Source organism: Protopterus annectens, chromosome 3.part1, assembly GCF_019279795.1.
Source record: "Protopterus annectens isolate FY-2018-M chromosome 3.part1, PAN1.0, whole genome shotgun sequence".
In the NCBI taxonomy this organism is placed as follows: domain Eukaryota; kingdom Metazoa; phylum Chordata; order Ceratodontiformes; family Protopteridae; genus Protopterus; species Protopterus annectens.
The window spans coordinates 1,647,243,126-1,647,262,063 of NC_056732.1; the positions used below are offsets into that span (position 1 = coordinate 1,647,243,126).

An 18,938-nucleotide genomic window follows, 5' to 3' on the forward strand; every position below is an offset into this window, starting at 1 on the left:
TTGATTTTGTGGCAGGTTTGGCATGCCTCTCATTTTTGGAAGGGTGTGAAAGTGGAACCTGTAGCCTCTGTCTATAATGTCCAGAATCAATTTGTCTTTTGTAACAATATGCCAATTTTTTGAGAATAATGTCAATTTTCCGCCCAAAGGTGCTGCCATTAAAGCTTTGCTTGGCAGGTGTAGGGGGGGGGAAGTCATTGTGTCTGTTTTCTAAAAGACTGTGATCTATCTTCTCCACCTCTTGGTGTTGGTGCTTGCCACTGTCTGGCTCTGAAGGATCCTTGAGGTTGCCCTCTGCCCCTTGGGTGCCTGTATCTGCCCCTTTGAGGTCTGTCCGTGGCTGGAAAGGACCAATTTTTTGAAGGCCAGTTTCTGCTGAAACGTGGAGGCTGTACCTGCAGGAAATCTTTCACTGTTTGCATTGATTTCACTTTTTCCTCCATTTTCTTTAGCACCTCCTCAAGCTTTAACACCAAACAATACATCTTTTTGAAGAGGTGCATCTAATAATTTAGCTTTGACATGATCTGGTAAGGTTTGCTCTTTGAGCCAAGCATGCATACGTATAACAGACCCCGTAACAGCAGCTCTACATGAGGCCTCTAAAGCATCAAAACCACACTGCAAGGTATGTTTACCCACTTGCTCTGCACCATGCAACAAATCCTGCAACTCTTTTAAATCTGGTTGTTCTGGTTGTGTCATCTTGCTTTTCAGCTGAGATATCAAAAACTGTTGATACTTTAACATATGGAACTGACAGTTTAATGCCCTCATGGTTAAAGTGGCCGAGGTGTACACCTTTTTCCCCCACCTTTCTAAAGCTCTGGAATCTCTCTCTGAAGGTAATGGATTTTTAGCAGTAGAGGCCTTAATTCCCTTGGGACCCTGTGAAATTGTTTCTGGGTCAGCAGTATGGCTTTTATACAGGAACTGGTGAGAATCAGGAACCCGGTAATACCTGTCTGGTTTAACAGGAGCTGGAGGCAAAGAATCAGGATTAAGGCTGGCTTCTGTGTACACATCATCCAATATATCTAAAACAGGAGGGATAGCCAGAGGCCTATGCTGGGGGAGCAGAAGAAATTCCCTGAGCCTTTTCTTGGAATCTGAGTAATCTTGGCCTTCCCAGTGAAAGTGTTCCCTCAATGTACGCAGGATTTCCCCAAAAGAGAAGTCCTCAGGGGGGGAGACTGAGGGAATAGACTCCTCTGCATCAGAGTCTTTGAATGAAGAATAGGCATAATCCTGGTCCTCAGATAGTTCTGAGGTAACAGAAGCTTGATCTGAGGAAGGGTAGTCTTCCTCTAATCTGGGCCTTTTGTCAGAGGGAGGTTGAGAACCCCTGATAAGAGAAATCAAATCCTCAGCCATTTTAAGCATCTGTTTTTAGGCATGGTGCCTTGAGAGGGGGTCTGAGGAACCTGTTTTTTGGTTTTCATGGCTGCTTTAGATTTAGTGAAGGCTTTAATAGAGAAGGAGGAAGGCCTGAAGACCCCTTGAGAAATGGCAGGCCTGTCTAAATTCTGAGTTTCCCCGCCAGGAGTGGCGTCGGGATCTGTAGTAGGAATGGGGGCCGAGGAGCCTGCGACCTCAGGTACTGAAGACACCGGTAATGCATTGTCATCGGTACTCAGGGGCTGCGTAGGTAACTTGCTGAGTACCGGAGAACTGGTAGTCGGCCTTAGCGTGGTTTCAGTAGGTGGTGCGGACCTCGTATGTCCGACGACATAATATAATTAAATTTTTTGCCAGAAAAGTGAAGGGCGAACTCCGTCCAATGCTTAATAGTGTGCTTATTGAATCTAGCACAAAAATGGCAGGCCGAGACGTCGTGGTCTGGGCCTAAGCAAGGTATACAGAAAGAGTGGAAATCCTTATGCAGTATTTGCTTCCCACATGAAATGCAATTATTAACTTTGTCTGACATTGGTCTGAGGCAAGAAAAGTTTCCCCAACAGGGTACTTAGCTTTCAAGAAGACTTCGGCTGAAATACTTTCGTAAATCTCAGGAGCTGGCCGACCGGCACTTGCGAACTGCTTCTGCTTCGGGCACCGCGCGGCAAGAAAGACTGAAGAAAATGGCGTCAGCTGCCTCTTTTATACCCCTTCTGCACTGACGTCAGGGAAGAAGCGACGACAACCGACGCCGGACCTAGACTTTGGAATTCGGCTGACCGAGGACCCACCTGACGGCAGGATAACCCATCTGTTATGACTGCAGCTGTATGCACGATGAACATCAAGCTGTTTCCTTTAATATTTTGTAGTATTTAGTATTTGATTCCTTCACCTCCCATCCACCTACTGTGACTCTGAGAATATCACCTTTACCAGACAGCACTCTCAGCCATGTGGATCAGTGCTCTACTCCACACAGCAAACAAACTATGAATATAAATATATGAACTAGACCCACAAGAAAAGCTTTCAATATCTTGTCTGCACTATTTATCCAGATTTTCGAATATATGTTGTGGTATCTCTGTTGAAATTATTCATCATATTCTTCATTAAAGATCATGACTGCATAAATATAAATAAAATAAATGTGTTTTGTTCTTTCAGTAAAATGTCTTACTTGTCTGGAAACATTCAAAGCTAAGTAAACTTATTTACTGTTTTTCACATGTATGAAGAAAAGCAAAAGAAATGAAGTGGTGTGACGTAAGAGGGCTAACAGAAACACATAAGGACACTCCCTTCCTTTATATCTGAGCAACAATGGAAAAAGAAAAACAGCACAAAGCCCTTTACATATAGAGGCTTAAAGGTTCAAAAAGTCCTCCAGCTGTAGCAACTATTAGTACTCTCACCTGTGGACTATGTCAGGTGTTCATTTATAAAGCTGAGGTCCCACACAGGGATACAAGGTGACAATGCCTAAGGTGAAGCAGTATTCAAGAACTGTGTTACAGAAATGTGTGTGAAATCGCACCAAGATAGGACAGACTGCAATAGGAAATTACAAATGGATCTACCTTCACTGAAACACAGGCCAAAAAAAAGGGCACATAGGGTTATTGTAAAACTGAGAAACAGAGCATGGCAAGGGTTCATGGTTACTTGAAGACAACATACAGAACAGTTCTTTCTTTGAGAAAAAGATATCTAAAGTTTGAATTATTTTTTTTTTTAATTGGGAAAGACTGTCTAAAGCAATGATGTCTTTAGGCAGTTTGTTCCATGAAGCAGGAGCAAGTTTGCAGAAAGCTTCTTTATGGATTTCTTACAACAGACTAGTGATACAGGGGGTGTGTTCAGTTGGATGACTTCAGAGTTTCTAAAAGCATATGACAATTTGCGTTAGTGTACTCTGAAATAGTGGGCAGAAACCATCCTTAAGCAGCTGAAAATTAAAGTATTTAGCAGGAAGATGGATTTTGCAGAGGTATGTAACCATTCAGCCATTTGAATGGACATGCAGTTATGTACGGTGACAGTGGTATGATCAATAAATCTTAGAATTTAGTTTTCTGTTTTTTGCGGTATTGTGTTGTGGCTGGATGGGGCAATAACTGCCAATAAGTATTCAGTTATTGGGGTTAGAACACCAATGGTTATGCATGCCTGGCATCTAATGTAATCAGATTTGAAACACTGTAGGCAATCTTAAGTTGATTACTAAAAGTTCAACATAATTAGAAAAATCATTATCATTGCCATCACCTTCATCATCCAATAGGATATCAAGGTATCTCTGTTGTTTGGTAAATGGAAACACGGTACCCTAAAAGGTCAACAATATTTAGTGCAGAATATTTATTTAATCCTTTAGTATTATCAAAAACCAAAAACCATTACAGCAGACTTACTTGAATGAATAGATGACTTGCATTGGTAAGCAGATTCCAAATGGAAAAACAGTGTTTTTACAGCACTGAAGCTAACTGTAGCAAAGACTTGTGTGGACCACCATGATGTCAGCAAACACGGCAATATTTAAATGTGACATGTCCCAAGGGAAATTATTAATATAAAAAGAGGGAAAAGTACTGGACCTAGCACAGAACCTTGCGGAACACTAGCTGTTAAGGTACCTGCTGATGATCCAACATTTAGACTAGTAACTGTGAAATGGCTGTTAGATAATTCCTAACTTCCCATGACATTCTGCAGCAAGTTAAGTTTATGTAGCAGAATGCTATATTTAACAGTTTGAATACCCCCCTTTTAACAGGAGCTATTTTTCTTGAATTAAAAATAAAACATTCACCACATTGCAATAAATTTGTGAGGTAAAGTGAAAATTGATTTATAGCCAGAAAAAAAGCTTAAGAGCTTCCATAAACTGAAGAATGTGAGACTAGAACGAATTATGCTATTTTAATGGGTAAGCTGGTAGGCAGGTTGCTGAACCCTACAGTGAAAGCATGGATAACAGTCATCTTAAGAAGTGAGAACCACATCATCTTCATCACAAAACAGCAATAATTCTGTCTGGAAATTTAACTCTTTCCCCAAATAAAGATGCATCACTATCCTTATTTCCACAGAAGTTTTGTTACCAAAGTGATTATTCTAATCTTACAAAACATAATGTTTAAATATGGTATACAGATCTCACAAAACAGTGGAAAGAACAAGAAAGCAAGTGCTTAACTGCATGTAAAGCAAGATTTTATTTATTTATTTGACATTTGTTTCCCAGAGTGGTCTGACTGGGTCTACAGAACCCATTTTCAGCAGAGGCCCGGGGAGAAAAGCTCCACATTTTGTTTTTTTTTATTTTATTTAACATTTATTATCCGGGAACGTCCGACTTGGAACAAAGCCAATTTTCAGCAGAGGCCCGGGGAGAAATGCTCCAGATACATGTCTTTGTAATGTGGGAGGAAACCGGAGCACCCTGAGGAAACCCAAATGAATGCAGGGAGGACATGCAGACTCTGCACAGAGGGCACCCCAGCCAAGAATCGAACCGGAGAACCTCTTGCTGTGAGGCGACAATGCTACCGCTGCACCACTGCGCCATCCATGCAATACAATACAAATACAGTATAACCCAATACAATAAAAATTACATTAGAAATACTATACAAAAAATAAGTTGAAATAACGAACTGCTGCAAGATGCTGAATTACTACACATCTAGGCAATTCTATACAGTTAAAACACTACAGACAATAACAGTCACTCTCACCATACATGATGTAGACATTGTCCAAAAAAGTAGTATGTAGGTAGTGCATTGTGTGACATTGACTGTAACAGTATGTTTACTACGTTTACTACACATACTATGTAGTAGTAGTTTATGCCTTTTTATTTATTTTTGTCTAAAATTACCAGCATTTTTCTGTGTAACAAAGCTATCACACATACTTGCAAGAACATGTAATTTAATTACCTGTGGTCACCGTTGGAACAATGTAAAGTACTGCTTCTTTTCCAGCTTTTTCTCCATCTTGTTGAAACTTCTTCAACAGCACAACTCGCTTTCCTAAATAAAAGGAGTTCAGTTAACCAATCTGTAAACTCCATGAAAATGCATATAGTCAGCTGCTGAAGTGGATGGATTAGTAATGGAGCCATACTTCTTCCAACTCACTTTCCAATAGCCACTTTATCAGACTCAAAGTTGTGAGGAACCAGATACTACTCTGCCAAACATCAGGCAAAAGGCAGGAAATTATACTGAATTGGATTGCAAGTCCATCATAAGATATATGCATATCAGGCAAACACCTGGAGAATGTACCTACCCATCTGATGGATAGAATAAATTAATGCAGGCCAGTGGAGAGTCTAAGAAGTGAATAATTATTTGTTGTCCATTCATAAATAAGACACGACCACATGCCTGACAAAGTGATTATTTCAATACACATACTCTTAAAACGGACTGCCTGATTACCCACTGCCTCTGTCAATTGTCATTAAAAAATACATAGCCAGCAATGCAAAGGTAGCATGTGGCAACTAATGCAAAAGACCACCTCACACAGCTAATTTAAAAAGTAAAACAATGGTTATGTAAAACAGCTTCTTACAAAGTGCTCACATGTATCACATGGAGATCCCTGACGTTATGATTATAATAACTTAATCATTAGGCCACCCTCCTAACCCCTCTACACACTACAGTGTATGATTTCACCTGTGCATACTAAAGCTAAGTCTCTCTCGATCTCTCTCTCGTACAGTCTCATTTCTACTTCCTTCCCTCAACATAAAAAACACTTGCATATGTTTAATGAAATTTTTTTTATGAAACACAAAAACACGACTTCAGTCAACCTAAAGCTAAAAACTAAAACTAGCTTAATGAAAACTATGAACAAAACACAAAAAATGATTAAACCAGAAACAAACTTTATTCTATGAAAGTAAAGTGTTTTAAACTTTAATTTTCTTTAAGTTGGAGAGTGGCTTTTAGCGACTTTCTTGATGCTTTATTTTTGAAATTTTGAAATAAAAGCGCATCGCATCTGTTTGCACCATTTCTGCATTAAGCTGTGGTTTCAGTTTTAAATTTTTTTTATCTTTTACTAACTCTAAAAATCCTGACCAGCATTCAGTTAATAAACCAATACTATACATGGTTATAGAAAGCTTTCTCATAATACAACTGCTGGGACAGTATCTGCTTCCAGAATTTAATTTCTTTCTTAAATTTAATTTTCCCTACTTAGTAAACTGACCGCTAACACCCTTTCGAATTTGCATTGTTGTGTCTCTCTCTCAAGCAGCAACAGAAAATGTCACAGAATACGCTGTCTATTTAATTTCTCTTTGATATTTACCTCATTTCAAGTGGAGTTTTGTCATATATGCCCTCCAAAATTACCCTTAATCACACAGTTTCTGACTTCCTCAGCTTAGAAAGCTAAATCTACATGTAGCAATATAATGTCTCTATATTTACATAAACAGTTACTATTACTTTGACATTTTCTGTTTGAGCTGCTCAAGTCACGATAAAAAAGCTCAACCCCAGCAGCTGCAGTACCACACAATGTTTCATCTTATATCACACTTCTTTTATTTGGCTTCCCCAAGGACATTGCCCAATGTCACCTCCACCTTCACCCAAGTGGCCCATTCATTCTGGCAGATCAGGAGGGCATTTCCAGACTTTGCCCAACTGGCCCATTTGTCCCAGAAGAATGGGAGATGGATATTTCCAGGCAAGGTGAGAAACCTATAGCCCATTCTATCCTGCCAAGAAACCTGCATTAATCCTCAGTTCCCCATTGAGTGCTGGGTGGTAGGGAACAAGCCAGCTAGCTGGGCCAGGAGGCCTACCCTCTTCCCATATGAACACCGACCCCAACAGTTACTCAGAAGGAAGGATGTCACTTTTCCCTTAACAACTTAGGCTATGAACTCAGGTGGCTTAAACCACCATTGGGTGAACATATGGTGTTCCCACAAGTTGTCACCCACGTAGTGAGCCAGAGCTGCCCCCTCCCAGACAACAGAGTTGGCAGTGGCTTCTTGCTCACATCCTCCCCAGCACCTGATCCACTAACTGAACTCTGGTCACCTGGGGCATAGTCAAGGCTTCATCCCTTTATGTCATGGATTTGGAGTGCCTTAGAGCACCTTACAAAAGTGTTTAATCAGTTTCTCAATATAGTGCCGGTGTTCAATTCCTTTGCATATATATCTAAAACGGTGTTCCTAGCTCAGCCTTAAGGGAAAGAATGACTGTCAGAGACACTCTTCAACACAATTAGTATCACATCTTCAAATTTTCATTGTACTCACCAAGCTTTTATATAGCTTTTTCTCATGAAACAGTGGAAGAACATTATAATCAGAAGCTTTCAGTTACTACTTTTCACACATAAGTGCATTTGTGACTGGGCAACTACAAAATACAAACTGTTTTTGACAACAGAAGTTGTAATTTAATATCTTCTGTGCAAATTATACAATTATAACATTCAAACCTAGTTCATAATGAGAACTCAAACCAAAGCAGTCTCGTTCCCCATCCCCTGTATGTCTCCACTCCTCACATATGAACAGCAATTTGCTCTAAAAGAAAGACAAAGAATGGGAAGGACAAAAATCTATACAGGTAAAAACAGCTTCCTACACCAAAAATAAGAAAAAATAAGTTACGGTCTTAAAAATATCTACTACTGCATTTTACAAATAGGTAAGACTATATTACTACCTTTGATACCCTGATTAGCAGGGAAGATGGGCTTGGTAACTTCCATAACATAATCTATTATTTCTTGAGTTGTGTCATTTTTGCTTTTCAGTTTCGCTTCCAACAATATTTTCTTCCTCTTTTTCTTTTGTCCTTCTATGGGAAGCTCAAGCAGAAGAATCTGTTGGATAAAAAGAGTGGAATAAAAATGTATCAACAAAAATAAAGACCTGATAAAAACTGTGAAACACAATAAAATACATTATTTTCTGCAATACAGTCAAATGAGGTTTCATCTCCTAACTGACCTCAATTAATATTTTAGACTTACACCAGTTATGGAGTCTACATCTCCAAAAAATACAGGCCATAGCTTATCCATCAATGTAGCTTATATTTCATACATCCACACTGTAAAATTTATAAAGACAAATCACCTTTACAGGACAAAGTGTGTGATGCAAAATATAGGCAAATTTCATTCAAACATTAACAAACAGATTTTCACAAAGATCCAATATAATTAATATTCTTGGCTGTTCAGACACTTTCCAAAGGAAAACATATATATGCTAAACATTTAGCATTTTTTTATTTGCAACACTTAGAATTTAGAAAATTCACTGGTAGGTAACTAGATTCAGAGTTGAGGAACTATATTCATTACTGATAATTTAGTCCACATGTAGACCAACTTTGGTACTGTGTACCTAGTAAAATAAATTAAAAGGTATGTACTCACCATAACTAGGCATCTGTGTTGTCCATTGTCATCCTTCCTTAACTAATGGGTTATGGATCCAATCCTCAGATACGATTCTGCCGCATACTTTAGATTTCAGATCCAACGTTTGAACTCCTCTCAAGCTCCTCCCTCTACCCATAATGCCCTAGAGCAACCTCAATACCTCAGACAGAGTTTGTTGCCATAAAATTCCCCTAAATTGGATAACAAAAGAGATAGCTGAAAAGATAGGGCTCAAGCCTCCAATAATTAGTCCAACTAGTTCCTCCAGAAGATTTTAGGAAGGGGATGGATGGGGGGGGGGGGGAGTTGGGGAAGAATAAAAATAAACACAGATGCCTAGTTATGGTGAGTACATAACTTTTAAATCTGATGTTGTCCTTTTCATTCTTCCTCAATGAATGGGACAGAGTCCCCAGCTATGTTAATCTTGGGTGGCCCTCATGGAAGGAGATTCCAGAAAACAACTGAGCTTGTAATGTGTCTAACAAAGATGTGAGAATTGAGCCATGTGGCTGCTGCACAAACATCATCAATAGACGTATTTGCCAAAAAGGAGATGAAGTGACCATGGATCTAGTTGAGTGGGCTTTAGGGGTCTTGGTAGAGAGATGCCTTGAGAATAGGTCCAAGAAATGCAATCAGTAATCCATTTAGCCAATGCAACTTTAAAAACTGGATAACCCAGTCGGTTTGATGAGAAGGACACAAACGGCTGATCTGATTTTCTAACTTGTTTCTTTCTGTGCAAATAAAATAAAACTGCAATTGTCTGTGTAGACCAGGAAATATTGCATGTATTCTCCTTTGTTTGAAAAACATGGAAAGAAAACTGGTAAATGAATGGCTTGATTAATATTAGATTCAGAAGACACTTTAGGTAAAAAAGAAGGGTTTCTTCATAGACTAACCCTATCTTTATGGAAAGTGATAGCTACCAGGAAGGATGTTTTCCATGGCAAGAGTTTGAAATAATATTTGGTTGAAGGTTCAAGTTTTTTTTTTTTTTGAGTCAAACCTTGTAGCAACCATAGTCAGATCTCAGGGAGATGAAGGATCCTTTACTGGAGGTCTAAGAAAAGAATGCCTGTTTGAAAGGCTTTACATAATTTAGAAAAAGCCAAAGAATAATTTTCAACTCCTATAAGAAAATTTGAAATAGTTTTTCTATGATTAAACTGAAATTGGCAACCAACTCCTTCTTTAAAAAGAACAGCCAGAAATTCAAGAACAGCAAAAACTGGGACAGAAAAGGGATCAACATTATTTTTCAATGCCTAAAGGGAAAATCTGTTCCATTTGCTCTTGTAAACCTTCTTGGTACAATCTTTTTGTGAGGATAATAAAATTGTATGTAATAGTGAAGAAAGCCTGGGTTGTCTGACGATTATTAGAACTGGAGAAACCATACAGTTAGTTTGAGGACTGAGATACTGTTATGACTCATCCCTTAGAGGTGGGAGAGGAGGTCTGGAGTTGAGTCTAGTATCCAGGGAGGATAACAAAGATGAGACCAAAGGAATGGGAGCCATGCCTGTGGAGGCCAGAAGGGGCAATGAGGATGACGGAGCTCTTCAAACGGATTGCTTTCTGTAAGAGTTTGGGAATCAAAGGAAGTGAATGATGAGCATAAAGGAGATCAGATGGCCAAATATGGACTAGAACATCTCTCAGTTATTCCCCCTGAGGGGGAATCGGAGCAAAGTACCTGCTGCACTTATTGCTGTGGGGAAGCAAACAGGTCGTAGCAAGGTTGGCCCAAACTGATTGAGACCACTCGTGAAGAATCAGACTGGACCTGCTTAATTTGTCCGCGAGTATGTTGGTTTTCCCCAGAATGTGCATTGCAGCTAGAAAGTGGTTGACAGAGACCACCCATTGCCACACACTTATAGCCTCTAGGCAGATAGGGTAAAACTGGTTTGCCCCTTGTTTGTTAATGTACCAGACTACAGACATATTGTCAGCCTGAATCGCAGTAGTTCCTACATGAAGAACATCTTAAATGCCTGCAACCCTAATAGGACTGCTCATCTCCAGGACATTGATATGCAAATTGCTCTCTTGGGGGCAGGGGACCACATGCCTTGGACTGTCCAAGTAATGTCCTCCCACCCCAACTGGGAGGTGGCTGTAGTCACCGTGGCCAACAGGGGTGGTAGAACAAAAGGTCGACCTACATAAATGCCGTCCGACAGGATCTACCAATGGATGTGGTTTTTGCAAATCAGTGTAAACTTGACTGGAAAGGATAGGGAATGTCAAGAACAGACCACTGAACAACTATAGTTCATTAAAGAACACTCATATAGTACTGTGTGAAAGGAAGTAGCTTTACTGTTGCTGCCACAGACCCTAGCGCTTGAAGGATAAATTTGGCTGGAGAAAATGGATGGGAGAGAACCGAGTATGAGATGTGATGAGTTGGCAAGTAAGCAATTTGCTTTGTCGTGTTCATATGAGCACCAATAAACTCCTGGCTCTGTACCGCTGTTAGATTTGATTTGGCGTAATTGCTGTTCCCAGTGAGTGAAAATTCTGGCTATGAGAAGCCAGTTGTCTAAATATGGAAACATCTGGAATCTTTTGAGTCTCAAGTGAGCTGCCACCACTGCCATATATTTGGTGAACACCCTGGGGGGCTGTGGTAAGCTCAAAGGACAGGGCTCTAAACTGACAATGGCTGGTTCCCAACTGAAAGCGTAAATATCTTCACGAGTGCCTGTTTATTTTGATGTGATAGTATGCATCCTGAAAATCTAGAGAGCACATCCAATTGTCCTTGAGAAGAAATGGCAGAATGGAGTGGACCGTGACCATTCAGAGAGAGATTCAATTTATTCAGATCCAAAACTGGTCTCAGGTCCCCTGTCTTTTTGGGCACTAAAAAGAAATGTCAGCAAATTCCGAATCCTATTTGATCTGATGGGACCTCTTGGATGGCTATTATCTAGCAGCTTTTGAATTTCTTGCGCTGCTGCCTTCCTCTGACTGGGTGGAACATTGGGAAGTGTCTTTCTTTTGTAGACTAGGGGTTGGAAAAATGGTATGGAGTAGACTCTGGATATTATTTTTAGGGCCCAGGCATCTTTTGTTATTGTAGCCCAGGCATCTGGACTGAAAGGGTCTGTACACATAGGAACTGCAGAAACCTTGATGTTGTGGGTGGTCTCTGGGGCAATGTCTACCATTAGTTCTGCCTCCTCTGCCTCTGAAGGAGTTGCCCCTGCATGGATCTTGGAAAGGTCTCCAAGATTTGCAGAACCACATTTTCTTTCCACTTCTCTGACTTCTACAGAAGGTTCATTGAGGGGTAGAAAATTGATTCCCATGGCAGACAGGTCTTCCTTCTTGACTGCTGCGGGTAAGTATCTCTTTCACAGATGGACCAAATACAGATGTTCCATCAAAAGGAGAGTTGATGAAAGATGTCTTGAAAAGCTCGGCAAAGTTGCACAATCACATCCAGGTATGTCTCCTTATGGCCATGCTTGAACCGGCAGCTCATGAGGTGACTTCAGCTGCGTGAGAGATCAACCTCATGAACACATTGGAAATTGAAAAGGAGTGGCCAGCTGAGAAAATGATCTTTTGAAATCAGTTGCAGACATGAACTCAGACAGAGGGAGAATTTGGTAGTTCTTTGGTCAAATCTCCGTGGTCTTGTGAAATGTGCCAGGTAGTTTTAAGAGACCTCAAGGCAAATGTTATTGATGCAAATACTTGCTTTTTGAATCTGTCCAGCACCCCAGACTTTCTGTCTGGTAGGTGGACAGAACAGCTCTCTTCTGTTAGCTCTTTTTAGTGGCTGATGCCACCACTATAGCATCTACTGGGACTCCTTTGCTCCAGTGGGGTCTATTCTTAGGGGTATCTAGGAATTTTTAGGTCATCTCAATATAGGCTAAATGGCATCGGGTTCCTTCCATGCCCGGTGGGAAACTAAATCAATGAGCTCATCTGCCGAAGGGGTAACCCAAAATGTAGATGGGCCAGAAACAAAAGCTTCCAAAATTACTGATTCTGCTACAGAAGGATCATCAGAAGACCAACCACCTTCTACCCAAGGATCTCTAATAGGTCTCCAGAGGAGACATCATCCAGTGGTGATCTGGGGCACCCTTCTTCCTCGAAATCAGTATCCTCAGTGAGAGATTCCAGTGGGGAATCTATGTGCCTCCCCTTGCATGTTCTCTTCCGATGGATCTCCTCCTCTGCGGGAACTTGACTGGAAGCTAGCAGGAATTGGCTGACCCTATGGACTAGGCCTAATGGACTCAGAGTTCGGAACTGAAGAAGGTACAGGAAGTGGATCAGAGGGATGAGAGACCAGACCTCTAGGAACAGAGAAGGTCTTTTCCACAGCCTCAAAAGCAGATGGATCCAGAGAAGCCATGGCCACCTCCACTTGAGCCGAGACTTCCAGTTCGGGTAGATCACAACTCCTACAGGAGCCATGCCTGGAGGAGGAGACTAGACCCAAGTTGTCCAGCAAAGAGGCTCTGTGGAGCAAGGATGGATACGATACATTGGAGTAAATCCTGGCCCCATGGACCTGAAGCCAACGCATCAGCTCTGGGACCCATTCCGATCCAACGGTATAGAACAGAACTGGTCAGGGATGCTGTCAGAGTCAATGAAGAGATTCTATTCAGATTCAACTCTGGACCTCTTGGAGCCATCAGATCCTGGGGCTCTGAAACCAAAGAATGGTACAGAGAAGGAGACAGTATTGTGTGAACAGTGGTTGTAAGACTCAAAGATCCAACAGGAGACAGAGCTGGAATGACCCCCTCCTGGATCTGAGCTCTGAGGAATTTTCACATCATACTATCCACATTCGCTTCTGAAAAGACTTCTGGGGAACCTGGAGGATATAGTAGGCTGAGTCCTGGAATGCTTCTTGTGAGTTTGCATATAAAGGAAAGAGTGCAGAGTAGGAGAGATCGGATCCAGGATGAATTCTGGAGAACGAGATCTTCGGGTGTCTGAAGTACCAGGTTTCAGATCTGAAGACTTGGGATCTGAGATCAGAGCAGTGAGACTGGCTGAAATTATGATTGGATCCAAAACTTTATGATAAGAGGATTTCAGATCCATAGAAATGAACCTTCGGGTCAGAGGATGTCTGATGCGACAATTTTGAGATTTTTGTAAGTGGTTCCGACAAAGTCCTAGGGGACATTGGTGAACAGAGCTCTCTATGCTCCAAAGGAGCAGATTTAGAAGTTTTACTGGGGGTTTGAGCCCCAGAAGAAGGTGTTGAGGAAGGAAGGAGACCTTTAAAAAATAAATTTGCTGCGTCTGTCAGCTAATACCACAGAGTTGAAAGCGGCATAAATATTATAGCTAGTGTCTAGATGGGGCTGTTCCGAGACAATATACACACTCCTTGTGCGCATCCGAGTTCATCCGAGTTAGGGATTTTATACTCATAAGAAGTGCAATTTTTGAATTCTGTCAGCTTGTCAGCCATGACAGGGTAGCAAGTATCAATGGTCCTATGGCAAAAAAAGAAAGTACTAAAGAAACACTAAAGAGAAAATGAAGAAAACACTTTTATTGTTTGTTTTTATGAAGGGAAAAGAAGAAAGGGAAGAAAAATTACCAGCAATCATAGTAAAGAGTTACCCTGTAACAGACGGCAATAAAGAAAAATACCAACTATAGTAATAACAGAAAATACTATAATAAAATACAGTAGAGGCGGATGCTGAAAAATAGTACTTGAAAGGGAGAAGGTAACAAGAAAAAATGAAGATGTAGGTAATTAAAGATAAATTTACTTACGAAAAAAATGGAATAAATGCTCGTGAGAAGGACCCTATGTCTGAGGATGATAGTGGCAAATGAGATCTGAGGTAAAACTAGGGCATTACGAGTAGGGGGAGGAACATGAGAGCTGGATCCTAAAATCTAAAGAATGCAGCAGAGTTGGATCTGAGGCTCAGATCTATAACCCATTTGTAGAGGAAGAATAAAAAGAATATCAGATCTAAAGCTTTATTTTTTAATGTTAAGCACATTCCTGACACACACCATCTAATTCAAGGGGCAATATTTTACTTGAGGGCCTCACCAGATGTGCACTAGCAAGCCCCGCCCACAACCCACCCCGTGACATGTCATTCATGAATATGCATTCCCTCCGAATGTACCATCGGATGTCAAAAAAAAAAAAAAAAAAGTGCACTGACATGTAATATAACAATAAATAAAACCAGTAAAACGTTACCAACATAAGTTGGTAAAATGGAAGATAAGGGAATGCAGTTTAATAATATCTGTGCACTTCAGTATGCAGTAATCGCAGTTTAATAACTAGTTTGAAATCAGTGTGCATCATCCACTGAACTCATTGGCTTCCCTCCAGAGTGTAGCAGGCAGATTATTCAAGCATTTCATATACACATTCATATGAAAAATAATAGTTTACATTCATGTAATTTAAAGGAAAAGTTTTTATATACATTTATGTATGTTACATACTGTCAGAGTTTTCCCCTGGGGCCTCTTGGCAACACAGTTTGCGCAGTCAGACTTTCCCAGTCATCTAACTATAAAAAAATAAAAATTCTGAGTGCAGAGGAAGAGGTGCATCAAGCCTTACACATGTTGCAGTGAAAGCCACTATGTGTGAATTTACAGTATATAGTCACGGGCTTGCATTTTTTCCACTTTGGCTGAATAGACTGAGGAGGAATGAATTGTATTATTGATCTGTAATGAGTCTGCTATTGTGTTTGTTTAAAACTGGACAGTCACTTGGTACTCAAACAAACCTAGTTTTCATTATTCCTTCTGGTTTGTGTCACATTGCTGTTTTACCTCATTAGCCTGAGAACAAGTGACTAGGGAAGGGGAGAGGCAGCAGCCTTAGTATAACCAATTAAGTTTCTGCTTTCAAATTCAAATGGGGTTAACCAAGAGGAAGGTTGGAAACAGTACTGAGTTTTTATGTGTAAATTGCCACTCGTGATTTCCAAAAATTCTGAGTGCTAGGCCAGTTGTCATTTTGGTTTAGAACAGCTTTCAACACCTGCTAAAGGATATGCTCTAGTCCGGTTCCCAGGCTAATGAGATGTCAGTGCTGAAGATAACTGTTTAATATATTTTTTGTAATAGCATGCTGAAGGAGTCATCCAAAAATATCTATGCACGTGCGATTACTTGAAGGCTAATTACATATGCAGACCAGGTTGTCACTCAATTTGCGACACGCCCACTTCTGCGCGAAACGAAATGGTGAGGTCCTCAAGTAAAATATCGTCATTCGAGGGATCTCAGAAACAGCAACTGATAGAATGGAAGCCCTTTGGTAGTAAGATTTGAATAAAAAATATCTAAAATAACTGCAGCTATGTGCAAACACAATGGGTAGAGAAGAAACAAAGCACTGGTAAAAAATATACCTTAATAACAAGCATTTCTGTGAAAGCATTTTTAGCTTCTTCAGGTCAAACATCTTTAAGCCAAGCAATGAACTTTTAAAAGCTTAAATCAGTCAGGTGGTGCAACTGCATCATCCATTACATAACATTTAAAGAAACAGTAATTGCTACAATTGAAATAGTACTTACTATTATAAAAGGAATGTTGTTTGACTGTAGCAACTGCATTTTAAAATATAAATTAAGAGTTAAAAGTTTGTTAAATTCAAACAATATTATTTTTAATGTATAAAATTTAGTTGTTACTGCCCATATTGGCCAGAACAGACACAACCCCGATTAATGACTCTTGACAACTAAATAAAGACTCTGCAAAGATAAATGTAATTGTCTTTCGGCTTTTCCCAGTTAGGGGTCACCACAGCGGAACTCCGGTCCGCTAATGATTGGTAGTGGATTTTTATGGTGCCGAGTTGCCAGCCCGATGTCCAACCTTCAAAGGAGGAATACCCATTCACACACGCACCAACCTGCATGTCTTTAATGTCACTTGATCGCGGGGAGGACATGCAGACTCTGCAAAGATAAATGAGTCGTCTAAATAAGGAAATATGTGAATGCCAATCAGTCTGCAATGAGTTACGACTGGGGCTAGGCATTTTGCAAAGACTCTTGCAGCTGTAGATAATCCAAAGGATAATGCATATAACTGATAATGTGACTCCGATACATAGAACCTCAGACATTTTCTGAAGGCGGTGGCTATGGGAATGTGAAAAGCATCTTTTAACTTAGCAAGCAGGAGGGGGATGACATAATGGTTAAGGTCTTCACCTCACATATACAAGGTTTGATTCTGACCTTTGGTTGTAGGCTATGCTTGAAATAGTCTGCCTAGTATTTACCTATGAACACATGGGAGAAAAGAGGGACAACAGGTACTGTAACATTTTGAACTTGGGTTCTTTCACATACAAGCTGAGAAATGAAAGATCTAGTACTAGTCACCAGAGGCCTATTCCTTTGGTACTAGAAATATTCTGGACTAGACCCCTTTGACATACAAGCACTGGTTCTAGAACTCCTAGGGTGTGTAAATGTAGAAGAACCTAAAGAAAATATTCTGTTTAGTTCAGAAGGTGGGAAGGAATTCCCCTGTGCCAACTGTAACCTGCCTGCACCGCTATTAACGCCCAATGGTCTGAGACAATCTTTTGTGAAAGGAGGATGCTAAGAACCAGATTCTGGGGCAGGTTTGGGGAGAAATACTGGTTAGTATGAAGGGAAGGGAGAAAAGAATGCTGGCATAGTCATTTTGCACGGTTAGTCTGTCCCTTTTTCTAAGACGACCCTTGTGTCTTATTTCCCACTGGCTATCTCTTGCTTGCCAGAATATGACTGTGTTTATCTGAATTTTTAGGGAAAGAGGGAGGTCTACAGGATTTAAACTGGGGCACACGAAAAATCTTGGAAAATCCTTCAGTTTCCCTCTTCCATCAAACTGTTAGACAACCTGGGTAGCATAAGTGCCAAACAATACCTCCCTGTTTACAGCAGAATCTAAGATCAAGACTTAACCTCATCAGCAAACGTTTGGTTATATAGCCACGCGTATCTTCTCAACACAGTAGCAGTAGTCATGGCCATTGACACAGTGTCTACACAACCATACACACTCTTCAAACCATGTTTAGATACCTGGGACAAGGTAGAAATAACTGGACGTACAAAACAGATACCATCTGTAGGAAGTGTGGTAGAACATTCCCTTAGACTGTCCATACAACAAAGCATGAACTTCCACATGTACACCTGATAACAGAATTCTAAAACTTACATGGTGAAAGAAAACAGTCTCTTACTTAGGCAGTATAACACATTGCCTTCTTTGTCACCAGGAGAAGGATTAGTTTTCATGCTCAATCTTTTGCCAGTAGGTAAAGCAGTAGATATGGCTGCTGAATCTGATCTAAAGGTGAAAGAACAGGAATTTATTACTTTGTGGTACTCATTTTCAGTTTTTTAGGGACTGACAGCTGGGTATCAGGATGACTACAAGCAGCATTCAACACATTCTGCAAGAATGGCAGCATTCAACACATTCTACAAGAATGGCAGTATAGGAGGGATGAGCGAGGAATGAGGACCACCTTATTTTTAACAAATCATATCATTTCCTCAGTTTTGGGTGAACATCTATTTGTTCCCAAAAAAAATTAACTCTTTCATCTGGGCTATAGTCTGATTAAAAGAAAATTCCTCTGTGGGAGTAGAAATTAATGGTTTCTTCAGAATCTGAGAGTTGGGCTTATGAATACGTAACAAACGAAGGTCAGTCTCTATCATCAGAACATCAGACTCTGTTTTCTCAGGAATTTCTCTACAAGGGACATCCAGCTGCAAATGGCTTCTGAAGACCAAGATTAAATGCATGCCTGACTAAGGTAAAAAAATCATCTTTAAGTGTTATGGCTTCTTGAGATTAAATGTGTTTAATCTTTTGTTTTTTCTTTAATGGAGTCCCTGTAGAAGAAGACTGACTCAAAGAAGGATGTCTAACCAGTCTAATGGCCCCTTGCCTTGGTTACGTCATGAAGAATCTCCTGGAGTGTCTACTAACCCTAACGATGCATCTGTTTTGTCCATTTCATTCTTCCTCAACTGATTGATCTCGGATACATTCTGGTTCAGCCG

General features: G+C 40.3%; 1 protein-coding gene across 1 annotated transcript in view; it reads right to left on the reverse strand.

Moving 5' to 3' along the window:
- The window catches only part of KRIT1 (KRIT1 ankyrin repeat containing), a 772,078-nt gene that overhangs the window by 695,166 nt on the left and 57,974 nt on the right, over positions 1 to 18,938 (reverse strand). Inside the window, 2 exon segments of the mRNA XM_044066350.1 lie at positions 5,352 to 5,444; positions 8,130 to 8,289. Of these exon segments, the coding sequence (XP_043922285.1) occupies positions 5,352 to 5,444; positions 8,130 to 8,289 (253 nt within the window).